This window comes from Taeniopygia guttata, chromosome 3 (genome assembly GCF_048771995.1).
Source record: "Taeniopygia guttata chromosome 3, bTaeGut7.mat, whole genome shotgun sequence".
In the NCBI taxonomy this organism is placed as follows: domain Eukaryota; kingdom Metazoa; phylum Chordata; class Aves; order Passeriformes; family Estrildidae; genus Taeniopygia; species Taeniopygia guttata.
In genome coordinates this window covers 70,243,152-70,262,462 of record NC_133027.1, presented here as the reverse complement: position 1 = coordinate 70,262,462, position 19,311 = coordinate 70,243,152, and the positions used below count along the sequence as shown (strand labels likewise).

The following is a 19,311-nucleotide window of genomic DNA, read 5'->3' as shown; positions in this document are numbered from 1 at the left end:
CCCCTTTCATTTGGAGAATACCCCTTTACTGGAGTGTGGAGACGAGCTTTAAGTCTAGGGCGACTATGTCAGAGGGCTTAAAAGCTTTTAGATTGACCTTTGTTATTTACTTACAAATTAATTCAAATAAGCTTTCCATTACATTTGTCTTTAGGGGCCAGTGTGTCACAGATTTTTGCATTGCTGAAAATGTCTCAAAGGGATGCTGTCTAGGAATTACAGAGACCATAAGATGAAGTAGGCAGTAGTTAGTCTGGTTCCAGAGACATGATGTAAATGCTCCTTTCTTTCCTCTCTGGAGTATGGGCAGTACAACTATAATTTGGGAACAGATGACTAAATGAGAACTTATTCCTACTTCCAGCATCAGTGGAGCAATACATTAGCTAGATATTTGAGAAGATATTAGCAGAACAGCTAATGTTAATGTTTACATTGCCATAGTTTGCTCTCAGTATCAGTACTCCATACTTTATCACAAGTGGTTTGTACTTCTCACAAAGAAACTGTTTCTGTTCAGCAGATTAAGGTGAATTCATTGCATTTATTTACATTTTGTACCTTTGATTCTGGAAAAAGGTTTCCATCACAAATATTTAGAAAAGCCCTAAAACCTTGAAGGAATCAAGCCCTGTCACATAAAGGCTACAAAAAGGCTACATAAAGGACTCTAAAAGTTAGAAGTACACAATCATATTTTTAAATCATAGTATTCACTGAGTTTTCAGTTCAGAACACTTTATGTTAGTTACAGCAGGTACTCTATTGCTTCACCTCTGAAATGCTTGTACCAGAAGTCACTTGTGGTTTAGCTTTTTCCTACTGTATTAGAAGGATAAGGAATTGGTTGTAAAAATATATAAGGGATAATTTTAAGAGGCAGTAAAAAAAAAATATTCCTTTTACACGTAAGTATTATCTAAGACAGCAGTGCTGAATGTAGCTTAACACAGTTTTCTAAACTAGGGTGTTTTCAAACTTATTTTATGTTTTAGTGTAAATTTAAATCTGTGAATGCTACTTTGCTAGTGGTATAAAAATGTCTAAAAAAACCCAGACATAAACATCCTAATATGGGATTTCTGTGTGAAATCAGCTTCAGGAAAGATCTGCAGAAGAAACAGTGTTACAATTGCAATCAAAACCCAACAACATATTACAAAGCTGTGAGTGTCTACTAAACCTCTTTCTTTTAAAGAAATTTGCTACAGTGTTAATGACATTCTAGCAGGGGCTGAGGACAAGCTCTTACTGGGGAAAGGGATAATCACAGTTTACAGGTTGTTGGGATCATGAAGAGTCTGGCCTATATGTTTAATTTTTCAGTGTGGTTGTCATAGGAACAAACATCTGTGATTTCATAATATGCACTGCTGTTACACATATTAACAGTTTCATTTACAAGCACTAACGTTTTCATTGTATGTACAAAGAAAGTCTTGAACACAGGAGCTAAAAACAGTATTCTTTATTCTTAAATAAGAATTAAGTAAAGAACATCAGAGTCACCTCTTCTTCATGACTGTGCTGTTCTCTAGTATAGGCATAGATCTGAGTGCATGAAGGAGAGACAGTGTTTTAGTGGATGCAGCAAATCTGCAATTAGCAAACTTGCCTCTGGCCTGAAACTGATCAGGTCCTGCCAGTTTTATTGTATTACCTCCAGCGGTGCTTTTTAACCAGCTCTTATTTGCCAGAATTGAGCTTCTGGTTGTAGACAGAAATAGTGATCTATGAGCATCAACTGTGGAATCCAAAAATGGATCTTCGAGATTTTATGGACTGATTTAAGTGAACATACATGGTAAAAAAAGGGTGGCTTCACATTTTCTATTAGGAGAAACTTGATAAATCCCAGCTGGTTTTTCAAGTTCATGAGCTAGATTTCAGTAATCTGAAATGTGGATTTTCATTTTGAAACTTTTTGCCCTTGAAACTTTTGCCTTTATTTATTTTTCTTTATTTATTTTTTTGCCTTTGTTGATTTTTCCAAATTACCTTTTGAACGAGTCCTTCCTAAACTTAGGAGAGTAAACCAGAGGAATCAGTATGTCACAATCTTCTGTTTAAGTCTGGCAAACAGCAGCAGTGGGAGGGCCGTGCCTGTTGAGCAGTGGAACATCTTGTGGTAGTCTAGGTTTAAATGATACAGCAAGGCACAGCTGTGGGTGAGAACTTTCAGTAAACCACCTGACATAAGTACAGAAAGCAGCCAAGTGCCAGGGCATGAGTTCTGTGAGGCCTTCTGTGAAGAGCTTGTACATCCTGTTCTGTCCTTCTGTCTTTAGGCCTGATACAAGTTCTGCTTCCTTGCAAGTCATGCCTCACTGACATCTTGTTCCCCACCTACTGATGTCTGCCTTAAAACCACAACCTATGCTCAAGTCTGCAGCAACGGGTGCAAATCTCTTTTGAAATGTACCCATGGATGTCTAGGGTTATCTCTGGAGTGTGGCTTATAAATGGCAAAACAATATGTCAAATTCAGTACAGTGGTAAAAAAAGTAAAATTTTAATAAGAAAATACAGCAGTATTATCCCAGTGACTATGAGGAAAAAAGCAAGAAAGATAAAATGCAGTAAAAAATAAAGAAGAGCAAACTACAGTGAGAAAGTACATTTTCAGGAAGGTTTTGTAAGTGGTGAAAAGCTAACTACAAATCTTAGCTGTACACCTGTATTCTCATTTCCATGTTTCACATGTGTGTTTTACAGCTGGATGTTAACAAAGAGTTTTGTGTAGTCTCTAACGGCATGATCTGAGCGAAGAGTAGAAGTAATCTATAGAGTTTTATTGTCATTCCCCTACTACCTATATTTTTTAAAAGAAGGAATGCCAACACAGGAATGAGTCTACTAGCTCTGTCAAACTTCTGAGTATAGTGAGCGTGTTGAAAATACATAATCTTGTTTCAAAAAACACCTAAGATTTGTGCACTTGCTCTTTCAGTGTGTGTCCTTATCTGTCAGCAAATCTGACCATGAAGTCAGATCTCATCTAAATTGTTCATTTATGGAAACAAGCAGCCAGGCAGGGGGACTGGGCTAATGTCCCTGCAGAGGCATAAGCTGCAGCCTGAAATCAATTGTATTAGGCTCAGTTTCAACATGTCAATCTAGAGAAAGCAAGGTTTCACTGTTTCTGTGGCGCGTGTTTGACTTGGACACAGCACAGCTCCTGGAGTGGTGGGAACATTTCCATATAATGCAGTCCTACAGTCAGGCAAACAAATTTCCCACAGGCTTACATAAGATGGTCCAGGTATGTGTCATTTCTTAAATTTTCTCTATATAGTGCTGTTTCTGTCAATTAAATGTCAAAATCGTGATGTTCCTGGAAAAGAATTGTAAAAGAGTAGACCAATAGCATTACTGGCAAAGAAAGTAGTTTTAACTTTTTTAGCTGCTGGTTAATTATCTCTATTCCAAAACAGTGTCAGAATTTTCAATAACTTTTCTAGCAGCAGTCTGAAGCTCCTGACAGTTAAAAACTATCTATAAAATACTGGGAGAGAAAATGCAGGGAAGGTTTCTTCCTAAATCTCCTGAAATACAGGAGCATTTATGTTGACATAGAGGTATTTTACTTAATGTGAACTTCCTTAAGTGAAGATATCTGAAATGTAGAAAGCAAACAGATGAGGAAGAATAAGCAAGGTTGCCATGTGATTTTGGCAGGCCCACAGTTACCGTGACTATTAGCAACCTGTGTCGAGGCTTGGGGAATATTACTGATCCCCTGTGTTATAGTAGCATTTGTGATCTGGAACAAAACCTCTCTATTTCCATGTGGAAAAGCTACAGAGGATCAATGGGAAAAAAGACGTTTTGGTGGTTTTTTTGTTTTAGGGTTTTTTTTTATTATTTTTGGCTGAGGGGAGGGTTTTGTGTGTATGTTTGTTTGTTTGTTTTGTGGGAATGTATAAGTTATATTTTTCTGGAGAGGAATATATTATCCCTGGTTTTCTCTGCAGTCTTATGCTCAGAAGGTGGGAAGAGCCCCTTGAGACTGTGTTAATTGCTATTGCAAACAATAAATTCTCCAGCTTTGTTATCAGATAGTTTGTAGATCTTTGAGAAAAGCCTCTGTCATGAAATATGTCTGGGTTTTTTGATGGGTCCAAGAGGAGAGGAGTGAGAAGAGATCTGCATAGACTTGATTTATGAAAATTATTCAAAATTACTAATTCTGAATTTGAGGGGAAATTTACTAGATTCTGAACTCTTCCCACTATAATTAGCTATGCTGAATTTAGTAGCTTATAAGGTTATAGCAAGATAAGGTACAGATAGTACTTAGGTTCAGAAATTTGATGAGAAAATTAATCCAGCATTCTGTGGAATGTCATTGCTTAAAGTTATCTCATTCTGGACTTTGCTTTTATGATACAGTTGTATTTAGTTTTGCCAAAATAATCGCTTGCTTTCTGCACTGGTCAGTTGGCTAAGTAACAAAGATTTCGACAACACTCATTAAAGAATGATACAAGAACAGGCATGAAACAGCCAATTTAATCTGTACTGTTATCAGTACTCTAGAGTTACTTGTAAGTAATTGCAGTCTTCTCCTTCAGTACGATGGAAAAACTGTTAAATTATGATTACTAACCCAAGTTTTAAAGCAGTAATATTATCTAAACTGCTCATTTCTATTATTAAATTTAATTATTTTAAAGGGTTCTCTGTAAATAATTTTAAAAAAGAAATCTGTTTCAAATTGAAAAGCCAGTCTAATTTATAGATATACTTCTTAAAATACATGATTTTGAATAACATTAACCACTTTTGGCTGCCAGCACAAGTGTTGTTCCACTAAAAAGACTTTGTTACTGTTTACTGAAATATGTTTTAATCCTCATGTAGGAAGATTTCAGGTTGTAAGTTATGAGAAAAGTAAATGCCATGTTGATTATAAAACCTGACTTAGCCCCGAGCACCCATGTTTTGTAGCCTTCTGTTGTTTACAGACATCTGTGTAACAATAGTACACTAGGGATATTTTGCAGGAAATCAATGGATACATTTTTATATAGGTTGTAAATATATTTCCCCAAAGTTTTTGCAGTCACTGCATCTACTTTTGGGGTAAAGTCCAGTAGATTTTGAACAGCACACAGAGGCAATACAACCATGGAGGTCCTCAGGATAGACATGGCATTCATTTGATTGAAACATACATTTGACAGGTTTGAGCCTAGAATATTCTTAGTTCTACTGTGGCTGTGTCATTCCTCACAGTTATAAAAGAGATTCCAATTATTAGTATAGCATTTGTGCAGATTTGTGTAGATAAGAATACACTTCTTCTGCTCTCAGCCAAATTATCCATCACCATACCCTTGTGCCGCTAAGGAAATCTAGGGAAACACACAGAATCAGCAGTTTTAGTTCTAATTTGATTTGGTGTTACCTTTTTAACATAAGCCCTTATTCTTTGAGAATGAGTTTTAATATGAATGTGGAAGAAATGAGAGGCAACTGACCACTGGAACAGTTGGACTACTAAAGGCCTTAAAAAAATTCTTTGTTTTTTTTTCACATCATGAGTTGCAGAAATCTTAGTGATCTGTTAGGTGTACCTTGGAGATTAAGATATATAAATATATATGTATGTTTGTGTGTATAACCCAATGGTGAAACCTCCATTTATCTCAGATTAAATTCAGTAAGAAATTAATTGAAAAACATCAATATTACTGATGTTAGCTAAAAAACAAATAACAAGTGTGCTGGTGCATTCCACATCCTCCCCCCCCCCCCATCCCCCCTTTCCAGGATACAGTGTGAGAAATGCTCGTTCATGACAACAGGATGACAGCTACTATCATCAACTTAAATTGTGGAAATAAGAGAAAATTAATCTTTGTCACTTAAAAAAAAAATCATTATTATTTGTAACATGCACAAGAGATGAAAAATAATCCATGGAAAAGCACTCCATTTTAATGCTTAATGGACCAAAGCCTACTTTTAGTTGTGCCAGTGTAAGCCAGTTGGCTGAATTGGAGTTCTTTCAGTGTAACAGAACAGAACCTGTCTGTAAATTTACCTCTTTAATAAATGACCGAGGTGGCTCACAAAAGTGATCTTTATAACAGCAAATTCAGTTGTGCCAGCTTCTTTTGCCTTTTTTGTACAGTAAATAGCAATACATAATATTTCTTATTCAGAGAGTGATTTTATGCATACACCCCATTTAAGAAGCCTGTATTACTTTACATCAAAGCCTTAAGTGAGAGAATTTGCCAGAGATGACAGTGGCGTTCCAAAGCAATTACATCCAAAGATTTGACTTTGTCACGGTATCGGATGTGCCTGTAGCATAAGAGGACAAATTTTAAATATCTGTGAGAAACCAGTGCAGTTTATGATTGTTGTTCTGCAGTACTTGCGCTTGTAAACTCTGTCCATACACGTCGAGCCACCTGCAAATGCACCTTAAGCCCTAATGGAGACCGCCTTTCTTTGTCGGGAGGCAGTGATTTAGGCTCGTAAATGTCCGCAAGAACAGGAGAGCGAGCACTTGATTTCATACTGCTGAAGTAGCTCACTTTTAAATCCGAACTAGCACTACTTGACGAGCGGTACGTGCACCCCGTGTCTGTGGTCTCAGCGAAACACGGCGTTTTCACTCACGGGAGCACCTCCCGCACGGAGGATTTAACCCGACGTGTCCGCGGTACTTCCCTCTGGGAAATGCGGGCTCCCGGCGAACGCGCTTTCTAAGCCGGAGGCCGTGGCGCCCGGGACGGCCATGGGTGGGACCGACCTGCCCGGCTCCGTCCCTGCCGGGAGCGCCTTACCTGCGGCGGGGCGGCGCAGGAAGGGGGCGGCGCGGCGCGGCGGCGGTTCCGGGCACGTCGCGTTCCTCGCCCTGGGACCCGCCGCGCCCCATGGCCGCTCCGCAGGACCCGCTGTCCCCAGGTGAGGCCGGCGCCGCGGGGAGCCGGGGGGGCGGGCGGGGATGCCCCGAGGGGCGGCGGCCGCTGCCGGGGCCCCCGGGAGTCCGAGGCAGGCGATACATGGGGCGCGGCCCGCTGCGCCCATCCCGGGCCGGGAGAGCCGGGGCCGCGGCTCCTGGGAGCCAAGTGAGGAGCGTAACCCCAGCCGGGCTGAAAAGAGTTTTAAAGTTGCTCCCTTCCCCCTCCGCACACGCCAGTTAAGTATGGTAATAATTTATCATGTGCTCTGCTGATGTTATTTAGTGTAACTTGTCTTGTCAAGCCTGCTCCAGTATTTAGCATGTAAGTTTGTGCTAGTTAACAGCATGTTCAAAATTCCTTTAAAAAGACATTTTCTTAGAAGCCCAGAGCTCGGGTGGCTACGAAGTCCACGTGCATTAATTCACATAGTAATGGTAATGGTGCAAATGACTTTTAAGCACCTCACCCGTGGTGTGCCAGCATCGCAGATTTTTTCCATGGCTGTCTGCTCAGACAGGGACAAACTTTTGAGTAGTTGACAGTAAACAAAAATGCACAAGTGCTGATGGACTTGAGCTTTTCAGGATACTGAATATTCTAGTATAATTTGCCATATCTTCTCCTCCTATTCAAATCTAAAATTCATATGCCTCTAGTCAAAACAACATTTTTTATTTGGGTTTAGCCATAGAGTTAATCTCTATGAGCAACATTAGTATTAGAGTGATTACTTGTTTAAGTTGTGCTAAGTTTTACACTATTAATGTGTATGCCCAGCTTTTACACTATTAATGTGTATGCCCAGCCTTGGTGTGGAAAAGGTCTTGTGTGCATGGTTGAACTATGTAACTATAGCTGGTCTTAGGTGCTTCACTCACCTACTGGTGGTGTCAAGGCTGTGTTGCAGATTAAAACTTTAACAGGGGAATACTGTCTCTGCTCCTTGGTGCTTTGTGAATCCCCTCCTGCTTAAAGGTCAAAATCCTGAGGGCCTCTAAAACTCGCTTTCAGACTTCCTTCCAATGTAAGGGTGAAAAGCAGAGAAACTGTTCGCACTGGTAAGTGTGGGGCATTGCATCCCCATTATAGCAGCAGTATTGGACAGAATGAAAAGGTGGGCATTGATACAAGTCTGCTGCTCTTCTTGCAGACTGGTCATACTGGGTGGGCCCTGGCAGAGCTGTGGCAGCTGCTGAGCAGCGTGCAGGTGCTGCTGGGCAGAAATGAACCTCAGGAGTAACCACTGAACCTGATTTATGTCTCTCTGAGTCAACGTGCACATGCTGATTTATGTCCATCTGAGTCTATTCACTTGTGGCTCCTGCAGAAGTGTGGGGAAGTAAATGTGCTCCAGTGTCTGTATCCTGTTGGGACAAGTACAGTGGTAGCGATTTTGTGAGGGATCCCAGGTAATGTCGTTATGAAGCTGTCTGTCAAAGTAACCGTGAAATCAGACAGTCAGTCAGATGATACCCTCAGTTCCTGTTGGCCTTTCAGCATGCAAAACTGTGGATGGTTTACAGCTGAGATAAACACAGAACTTTCCTCCCTACTGCTTTGTGCACCTGTGTCCAGCTCTGAGCTGTGGAATGCTGGGGCAGATGCATGTGGGAAAGAGAGAAAGGACATTCAAATTGCCTTATTCACAATAAAATATTAGGTCTGTTTTCAGATTATCTGCCTATTATGAGTGGTCAACAAGACCCTGGTGAGTCATCTGCAGCCCAATATGTGGAGTCTTTAATCTTAGGTGCAAATATTCATACACATACATGCCACTTATAAAAAGACTGGGGACTTGGTAGTACTCTGCAACTGAAATAAAACAATGGAAATTACTATTCTTCATAAAAAACTATTAAATAAAGGGAAGCAATTGAGGTATAGGAAATGACATACAATTTAAAAATACTTTTCAGGATGGATTCCAAACAAGAAAGATGCAGATTCCCATGACTGTGTTTATGTGTGAGACCTAGAAAGCAGGATTGAGAGGTACCACTCTTGTACCCCATCACTTCTTGTAGAGATACCCTTGGGTCTGTCAAATCCTTGTTTCAAATGCCTGTATTCTCCAAGATTCTCCAGTTTTTTCAGCGCTTCCCTCTGGGTTGTGGAAAGTAAATTACCAGTGTCAAAATGTACCTTGGTGGTGTTGTGGAGATGTAGCAGATAATGGAGGACAGAGCCCTTACATAGCTACAGTAGCCAGTGAGGTTCATCAAGGCTTGGTTGGGTGTTCTATGGGGTCTGCCTTCACCTACCTCAAGGCTCCTCTTACATGGGAAGAAAAAAGTTCTGGGGGTTGTTTTGTTTTCTTGGCTGGTTGCCTTTTTTTTTTTTTTTTTTTTTTTTAATTCCTCTAAGAATCTGTAAGGAGAAGCTGAAAGGCCTCCAGGATAAACCACCAATAAGGTGAATAAGGTGCATGCTTTGCCACTGGCTTTGAGTGGAAAAACAGTGAGACTAGGGATGCCTGGGCTGGCCTTCTTCCCTGGAGCCTTTCTTTGGCTCCCAGTGCTGCCTTGTTTTTCAGCTTTCCTTTGCTGTCTTCTCTTTGCCCAGTTCCTCTGCATCTTTCCACTGCAGTTCCCACTGGGAGCCTCTATTTTTGGCCCTACCCTCAAGCAATGTCTTATGCCAGCTTATTGTATTTTCCCATGTCCCAGTGACTCAACTTCTCTGCACTTGAGAGTTTGTGCTGAGTGTTGCTATCAGGGCAGACTTTATCCAGAACATTTTGTTAATACCATATTTCTGGATCAGGGATTTCATATGTATCAAAAAAGACGTGACAAGAACACGGGGGTTTTGTTTGTTTGTTTTCCTCTTCTGCATATGGCTTTTTAATTTGCAGTGTGAACAATGCTCAACTGCAATTTCATAGGCCCCTGCCTTTTTTAAACATTCAGTGTGCAAAGTCTGTGCTCAGCCCTTGTCATCTGATCATGTGCCACCTGCCTGGCCTATGCCCTTGCATTTCCTGGGGGCTCTAGCTCTGAGAAAAGCTTTAGGGAAAATCTCAGGGACACCCAGGAACTTCTGGTGATGGGCTGCCTGACAGAAGCAGGAGGGATAACAAAACTGTCCTACTGCTGCCACCTTTTTTTATTTTCAGTTTATTGTGCTGTCTTGCATTGGTTATTGCTTCAGCTTGTTCTGTTGTATTGAGTGGATTTGTAGGAGTGGGTCCCCAAATAATGCTAAATTTTAGATGGTTAGAATAGTGTCTGTGTAACTTCTGTTCTGTTTTGGGACTCAGTGTTTATAATGTGTGCTTTGTAGTTAATTTGTGTGACTCTGTTCAAAATCTACTGGTTTTTATATTCCAAAGAATGTAATCACCAAATACTGATTACAGTCATGACTTACTTGAAAACTTAATGTGTACTTGCAGTATGTGACTTTTAGAGTAGAAGTGACAAGAATGAAGATCTTACCACATAATTTAAAATGTTTTCATATTTTTGAAAACATTTATACTTATCACCAGAAGAGATTTCTGAAAAATATGGCAGGGTGATGTTAAATTACAGGAGTAGTTTTGTGAACCCTGACTTTTGTATGAGATTTGTTTCAAATTCTCTGTGCACTTGTGGTCAGGATCCCACTAGTATTTGTCAATTTAGCCATTGATGCAGAGGGGTTAACATTTCATGATTCACCTGCAGGTACTTTGAATATTAATTTTTTTATTCTCTTGATATTAATATAGTTGATTTTTACTGTTCTATTGTATACAAATAATTAATATTTTACTCAAATATTTTAATCAGTATTTTCAATTTTCTATTGTAATCTGGTGTTCATTATAGTATTATTTTGTTGTGGTGGGTATGTTTGTTTCCTGTTTGATTTCTTTCTTTGAGGAGAAATTTGAATGCTGTCAATAGGAGAATAGAACTTAATTCAGTTTTAGAACTGAATTTTAGTATTTATTGCTGACATGTTTTGTGATTTTTTTTTTCACTAAACATAGTTTAAGATCTTAGTTGAAGTCTATCTTTTGTTAGGTTGGAGTTGGGTGTCCTTATTATATATAGTTTCTAATGTCTGTGCTAGTAGTTCCTATATTTTCCAGTTTGTCATGTTTTCTTGTGGAAATATGACATAATGCATGTAATGGCTGTATAGTGTTTTACATTGGTCAGCCAAAGAAGCAAAATATGAATTCGCAGAAATACTTTGATTATGCAGTGATAAACTTTTCCTTTTTTCCAGAAGATCAAGCTGCAAAAGAGCCAGTGGAGGATACGGATCCAAGCACTCTTTCCTTAACAATGGTATGTGTTTCTGGTCTAGTGCAGTTGAAATCATTATAGCTCTCTATGGTTCTGTAATGCCACAATGAGATAAAACATTCAAGGATGCTAACTCACACTGTGAGTGTATATGCAAGATTTTGCTTATCTGTATGACTGCACAAAAAACCTTAATAAATTAACCTGTGCAGTCAAAGTGTAAATAAAAATACCAACATGTATATCAGCTGAGCTGGATGGTTTATCAGTGGAGCTGTCCATGGATAACCTCCAAAGGCTGTGGCAGTGACATCTCTTTAATTTAAAAAAGCACCAACGATGGAGAAAAATTGCTGCTGACATTCTTCTGTCTACATAGTTTGGACAGATAAAAAATCCCACCTAGGGCTTAAAATTTCAACAGTACTAAGCTATTGTTACTTCCTGTCCTGATTTGAAGTCATGGAAAGGTAGGCTCCAAGAGCGGTGCCTTAGGCAGGCTCGGCTGAGCCTCGGGAGGGACCAAACCGCGCCCTCTGGTGCTCGCTGGCTCACGGGCACCGCTTGTGTCGGGATCTCAAACATCCCAGGCTCCTGCCGAGATGGGATAATACGTAAGGTGAGGGCCATAGGGAAGGACGTAAATTTCAGATCTAATTATAACTTATGTCATGCCCGGGAATCAGTAGCTGTCACCTTAAACTCAGTAATAATAGCTTCCTATTGCATCTTAATCAGCTAAGTAGGTTTAGAGCAGAAGGGGAAAATATTTATTTTTCTTTCAATGCAGTAACATTTTATTAAAAGTTTATTCTGCTAAAAGAGAATTTGTAATCATGTCTGTTCCTTCTGGCATGCATTACCTTTTCAAGATTATCTTGCTACTTCAGTACAAAATTTCTTTTCCTAAAATGCTTTTTCACTGAAAATAGTTTAAAAAATACTGTAGCAAAGCAGCAAGCTCTATTACTTCTTCATGTGCTAATCAGCAGTGTTAATAACATCTCAGTTTCCCACAGAAGAGTGTTGCTTTATCTGATGGTGAACAGATCAACTAGTAGCAACTTGAGAGATACAACTATAATTATGCCCTTACAAAAGGATATAAAGAAAGAACATATAAATACTGTTTCCCCAGCACAATTGCACTCAAAATAATAAACATTGGTGTTTCTTGCCTTTTTATGACAGACTGAAAAATATCCTGTCCAAGACACAGGAGTACCTAAAGGTAGGTACTGTGAATTCTGTCTATTCAGATATCATTGATCTGTGTTGCTATCTGCAATAAAACCAGTGGTGTTACCCAAAAGATTGAAATACTCATACTTTTTGCTACCTATTTGTGTTTTAAATGTAATGCCCTCTTTATTTTTGAGGTTAGTTTGGTATGTATATCTAACTTTTGAAATTTCCTTCCCAAATTTAGTTTTGATCTAAAAGTCACTCTAAAACTATCATCAGAAGACCTGGGTTCTTCATCTGAAGGGAAGATACAGTGGTGCCATTGAAGGACACTGTTCAGACAAAAGATGTGAGAGACATTATAATGTTAGATGGTGGCTTTGAAGAGACTACCAATGCCTTCACGTTGTTAGAAATAAAATCTAGAAATACCTTTCAGGTCTTTTACCTCTGACTGTATTCCCAGCCTTATAACCAGTCAACTCTTCGTGCCATCTTTTACCTTCAGCAGGTGGTAATACTGTCTACTGGGGAACCTACTATTATGTCTACTCTGCACAAACTCCTGACTCTCCTTGCTGAAAATGCAGAGAGGGGGTGCAGGTTCTGAAGAAAAAGACATGGATTACAGAGTGTGAATATCCTCCTTATATTTCCTTGATGTAGGGGGTGGGGTTTTTGTTGTCATCCCAGGCTTCGCCATTGACTTTTGTCCAGGGAATGCACGGGCAGGGCTTGGCTGAGGAGCACTCTGCAGGAAGTGTGTTCACCATCCTGTACTGCACAGCAGGTTTGCAGTGGAACAGCCCCAGGAAATCAGGCTTGTCACAATGGAAACTTGTGCTGAGGAGTGGGAGCAGTATACCATTGGGGTTAAAGAAAAGTTGGAGATTATTCTGGGGCTTGAGAAAGCCAGGCAGAGGAAATGAGCACTCTTCAGAAGTGTTGCTGAGTAGGGAAGGATCATGTGGGATGAAGACTCTTTGAACTCATAACCTAGTTTCTGTTTATTTGTAGGCAGATGGTTTGGTCCTTCAGAATTGTTTATTAGCAGCCAAGCAATGACATTGGAACATTCTATTAAATGTTCTATTTTTAATTTCACCTGTGACATTAGATCCTCCTCAAAATTAATTAGATAAATTCCCAAATTTCAGATTTGTCAGGGTTGTTTAAAATCCAAAATTTATATTCTAAATGCATCTAATTTAAAAAGGAAAGCAAGACATAAGTAGAAAGGTCAGCACTTTCTGTAAAAAGGAAGTGCACTTGGTCTACATTTAATTTTCATTTTTGCTTCCTCTTACTTAGTGTAAGAAGATGTAATTACTAATATAGCTTGACATTTCCCCTTTGAAATTGAATGTGATACAAATACCTCTTAGTTTTCTGTTAATTTCTGTGAATTTAATTATTTCTCAGAGAATGGCTTTTCATAGTTATTTCTATAAAAAATACAAACTTAGTAGTATGAGTCTGTCAACTAAAAATTGTAACAGATGTGCTGGTCTTATTCTGTATAACACACAGTTATGTTTGTTTCAGATTTAATGTTTGAACAGACCGTACATTGGTGAGAGGGGCTGTCTGTTTATTTTATTGGTCAATTAATTAATTGCCCATTTTGGAGCCATAACTTATTAAAGTTCTTGGCACCCTTTACTGATTATGAAATAAAAGAGAGTTGAGGGAACTTCTTATCTCGCAGAGGTCACCTTAGTGTTTATCATGATCTGAAAATAATTCTATTTCCACTGAAATATAGAACAAATTTCACACATATTACTTCTACAGGTTTGATGTCTATGCCTTGCATTTTCAGAGAGACTTTATTTTGGTGGTTTTTTTGTTTTGTTTTGTTTTATTTGGTGGTGTTGTTGTTGTCTCTAGACGTACAGTCATAAAGAGTAATGATGATCCTCTACCAAACACTGACACCACTGGGGATGAAGTATTTTCCAACAGTCTTATCAAACCAGTAAAAGAGGAGAATAGTGATTTTTGGTTTCCTTATTCTTGCAAGTGTAAAGATGATTTCTTTGATTCTTGAGTGAGTTAAGAAAATATTGCTTCTTTCTGTTGTGTGGTAATTGATAAAGGTAATAGAGGTTCTTCAATGAGATCTTGCCACTAAACAAACAACAAATGGAAACATATCAGTGCTACAAAAGTAGTCACTCCCATGCAGCGTTCTTATGTGTAAAAACATGTACTATATAACCCTTTTCATTAACCCTTGTGTTAATGGTTAGACAGCACCTGACTCAGGGGAATTATGCTAATAGTTTGATGAGGAGGAGTATACTAATCATACAGAGTGCACAAGGTCCACAAGGGTTTATGTATCCTTTGTATCCCATTTTGAGGGCTGAAGTGATGCTTGAAAAGTTAGCAGTTTGTGCTGTACTAGGGAATGCTGTGCTTTTCAGTGGACTCCCAGGGCTGTTGATAAACACACTTTGAAATGGATTATTTCAATGCTTCAGCAAATTCCTGTATAATAGAAATCACTAGGATGAGTTCAGTTCACAAAGGGGCAGAATAAAAGATAAATATTTATGCAGTACTTATTTTAACTGTGATTTTAAGTGTAATGAGAAAAGCAAAACAAAAATTGAGTGACTTGTGACATCTTCAGCCTAATTTGTTGTGTTGGTTCAGTTAATATTCTGTAGTCAGCTTTCTGAAAGAACAACATGACTCTTGCTTTAAAAATAATGTGATGTTTGTTTAGAAAACAACTGCTACTCTAATATCTAATCTCTGCAAGGATTATATTTCTTCTCACAGTCATGCTGTGCATGACTGTTACAGACTCTGCTGACTTAACATTTTGGGCTTTTAATCTAGCAATTTCCAATGTTTGGTCATGATATGGAGTTAAATTTTGTATGTTAGACACCTATACTATAATTCGTTTGATAGTCTTACTATTTAAATTTGTGTGTGAGTGGAAGACCAGTGTTTCACACTCTTTGCCTTAGATGAGGAATACCTAACAGATCAAGTTACTTTGGAAATTGCATCTGTGAACATCAAGACCCTTACGTCAGATTCTGGCCTAATACAACAGGTAAGAAAAATGATACTTGAATGTGAACTAAGTTACTGCTGTTAATTCAGTAAATATGTTAACAAACAAGTATATTTTCAGACTGTATCTGGAGACCACAAAATTATTCAGTAAAACAGACCAGAAATTTGCTTTCTTTTCAAGAGTTCAATGAAGGGGGCTTTTGTGGAGAAGAGCAAAAAAAAAAAAAAAAAAAGATATTATTTTATCATTAACATGTACTTTTTAGTTTAAATAGGTTTTGATCAATGTATAGATGTTCTGAAGAAGAGCCAGCAAGTGTTAAAGCTTTGTAATGCATGCTGTCCCTCTGGTGAAAATATTTCCTGGTGAAAATAAAGCTAGACAGAAAAGAAGTGAAGAAATAAGGAATCTTAGATTTTGCCTTTAGAGAGGGATTAGACTGTTTTGCTTTGATTTTGGGACACTGCTCTTCCCATAGTTGAAACACTGTCCACTTTTTGTGAAATCTTTCATTGCCATAGGAAGGGCAATGCTCAGTGACTCCCATGCTCCACAGTAATCATCTTTCAAGTGAATGTTTTTTTGCTGAATTTCAAATTGATTCTCTTTGGGTTGAGCAGAAAACTTGGAGAAGAGAAATGAATGAGCATTTTCCAGCAAGATGAAGAATTAAAAGGAGTTCCTAATGCCAGAGTCCCAACTGAATTCCCTCAGAAACAAACATGGGTTTGGTATGCATTTCACAGATGATGGAGGTAACTGTTGCTTCCCATCATCAAGAAGAGAACATTTTTTGGCAGCTTAGAATCACAAAAAATATGATTTAGTGTATTAGGGTTGTAATGGTTCCACAGAGCTGGAAAACTTTCTGCTTACCTTCAGACTGTACATAAGTTTATAGCTTTGATTAGACCTGTAGAGGATGATTGGAACTTCATTGTGGGCAAAAAATATTCTTGCTTAATGCCTTCATTTCCCTGGCAGTAACACTACATTGTCTTATTGCAATTACATTACAAGAAAATGATCTTGAATAATCCTGAGTGCATCTGACTTGATAAATTGGATAATGACTGATCAGTAAAAATATGAATTTTGAAAACAGATGTATGGCACAGGTAAGTATCACTGCTTTTCTTTGTACTTTTTGCAGTACTACTCACTCTTTATTTTTTATGCCTCATAAGGGCACTTGGGCATTGACTTTCACAGTAAGTTTTGAGCTTCAAAGAATTGATAAAGTCTGGGAAATTAAGTTCAGGATAGCAGTTAAGTGAACAGTACCTGCTTTTCCTTTTTTTTTTGGTGTGAATTTTTTATTTTGTTTTTTAAATTTGCTTATTTGATTCTTTTGAAGTAGATCTCTGGGGAGGCTGAGCTGTCCTGGGAAGTTCCTCATTCTCCCCAATGAGTTTCTCTTCTGGGAATTTGCTCTTTGAGGCTCAGTAGTAACATTCTGCCTTTTTAAGGCATTTGTGAGAGTGGAGACAATTACTATAATCAAGAACTTCAGATTTATTTTAACTTTGGGTGCTGACATGTTGCCATGAAGGCCAACCTTGTGTTTAAAAAACGTTGTCCAGATAAAGCTGTTGTGGTAGAAAAGTAAACTGCTAGAAGATAATGGCAGGACTTATTCAGTTGCAATTGGCATGTGCAGAATCAAGATCTCTCTTGAGCAGACAGCAGACATTTTGATGTTGCATGTGTGGTCTTGCCGTTTTCAGGGAGTAAAGAAATACCGAAAACAGTATGCAAATTTTTCCTTTCTTAACAAAGTCTGTAAATATTTTGGAAAGAGTTCACCTTTTTATAATTAGATTGTGAATGCATGCAAGTTCACCACAGCAACTGAAATTGCCTGTATTCTATTTTTGGTGGATTTCCTAGTAAAGAAGGTGTAGCAGGTAGGATTAGAGTTACCTTACTACACTATATTGTTACCCGTATATTGACTTTTGTTTGTATGCACAACCTGCAAAAGTAAGAAGCCTGCTGTTTCAGAAGAATGACACAATACAAAATGATCAACAATACTTCATTGCAGCTATCTAAGGGGAAAATCCCCTCTACTTTCATCTTTAAATCCTCAACAGAAGAAAGCTATTTCACCTGGCTTCACACCTGCATAGTTAAAGTAAGGGCAGCTGCAGTTTTTCCACAGTTCTACAATCAAGGGGCTGTCCTTCCAGTTTTTAGAGGTGGCGAAGTAGTAGAATTTAAATGTTACAATGTGTGTTACAGTCTCAGGCTGCTAAGTAATTTCATGATGTTTAATTAGCAGATGAAACACCCTTGAGGGAATGTTAACTTCAAATAGGAGGAGGGTTAGATGTGAGCTGCAAAAATATTCATGTTCACCTGTTGTCTATAAAAGCTTCCTATGTACGGAAAGAAGTTTATAAAAAAAATTCTCCACTTTGCTAGATCAACAAAACAGTCCCTTAATGCTGCTTGTTACAGGCAAAATTCTTGGTATTTACATTGCAAAACATCTAAAAACATTTTTTAATCAAACCATATGAATTGTTAAATAACCTTTGAGTATTTAAGAGAGAGTTAGTCAAAAGATGCAATGCTAATAAAAATGCTGTTGTTCAGTGCATACAACCAATAGGGCAGTTTTATGAGCCAAAGAATGGAAATGCTGCCTGAAAAGACAGCAGATTGTTAGCAATTCCTCAAAACAATATGTATATTCCCTGTCTGACTTTACAAGTAGCTTGGGATTCTTTTAAGTAATCTCCTACTGGTTGTAAATTAGTCAAATACTTATTTTGGCGTTCAATTACATTGTTTTATTTTTACTTTATATTTGTTTTCTGCTTTGTAGCCAGAAGACAAAGACACACAAAATCATACTGATGAATCGCTTTCAGGTAATATATCAGCTTTATTGTTCTCCATATTTTATTCCTAAGTTTTACTTGAAAGTGCTTTTTTAAAAATTGCTATTTGTCATAACAAATAACTGCCTGGATAATTAGTGCTTATGGAGCTCATTTTATTACCAGTGTCATTTACAGCTTCCCCTTTGTTCTAAGAGGATGGTGATGAATAATGCAGACCATACAAAATATGCTAGTTGGGCTTTTCAAATATGTTTAGTACCTCTGCCTTTGGAAGTGATGTGGAAATAATTGTCAGGAGAGAGCAGAAGCTGGCAGTAGGCTGTGAGTGCTTATCCCATCATTTGTGTGAGTTCTGCTGGAGAAGGGGGTGTGTGTGTGTATGCTATACAGTTTTCTGAGCCTAACAGTCATAAATGGAAAGTCTCCTATTAGTAAAGAAGCTTGTCCTATCAGGTAGCATTAGGATCATGCAATTAGTTGGGTAGTGCTTGTCAGTCCCCCCTTGTCAGTCCGGGGCACCTTAGAAAAGCAGGATTCCTTATGATGCTTTTGATAGTCTTCCAGATGGTATAGCACAAGAAGCAGGTTGGTTTAGTTTTATTTACTTATCTGTGCCCTTTTACAGAGGTGTTTTCTTTACCCCTTCTTCCCTGTTTCTATTGGAGGACAAAACTTACCCTGGCAACCCTGCCAGAGTAAATAAGATGAAATTCAGATAGGGTGCTCTCCTGCCCTCTAAGCTCAGCCAGAAATTTGATTGGGTTATATTATATTCATTTTGCCTTGTTTGTATAAGTAAAGGTTGGTATGAATGAAGAAAGTTTTGTCTCACTTCAGCAAGTTTAGGGTGCAGAAGAACAGAAGAGTAAACATACATATTCCTGTAGAGAACAGCTGCAAGGCCTGTGGAATACCTGTGAGCTAAGATGTCACCAGAACATGTTTCCCTTTAACAGGGAATTTAAGCATTTCTATGAAGTCATGTGTCTGCAGCAGTGTTGTTGCTGCACGTCCTAACTTGTTGAAAACTTCAGAAGTTGTCCTTGGCCTGCTAAAAAAACAATCTGATGAGC

General features: G+C 38.4%; 1 protein-coding gene across 6 annotated transcripts in view; it reads left to right on the top strand.

Moving 5' to 3' along the window:
• The first annotated feature begins 3,124 nt into the window (after positions 1–3,124).
• The window catches only part of EDARADD (EDAR associated via death domain), a 28,459-nt gene continuing 12,272 nt past the window's right edge, over positions 3,125–19,311 (top strand). Inside the window, exons 1-5 of one of the 6 annotated variants that reach the window (XM_030268246.4) lie at positions 3,125–3,262; positions 11,145–11,206; positions 12,356–12,395; positions 15,334–15,422; positions 18,220–18,265. In XM_030268246.4, coding sequence (XP_030124106.1) covers positions 11,204–11,206; positions 12,356–12,395; positions 15,334–15,422; positions 18,220–18,265 — 178 coding nt within the window. In that variant the 5' untranslated portion in view covers positions 3,125–3,262; positions 11,145–11,203. Of the gene's footprint in view, positions 3,263–6,590; positions 6,925–11,144; positions 11,207–12,355; positions 12,396–15,333; positions 15,423–17,263; positions 17,524–18,219; positions 18,266–19,311 lie in introns of those variants that run through there. The other 5 variants (XM_030268247.4, XM_012572502.5, XM_072927091.1 and 2 more) reach the window with 5 other exon arrangements.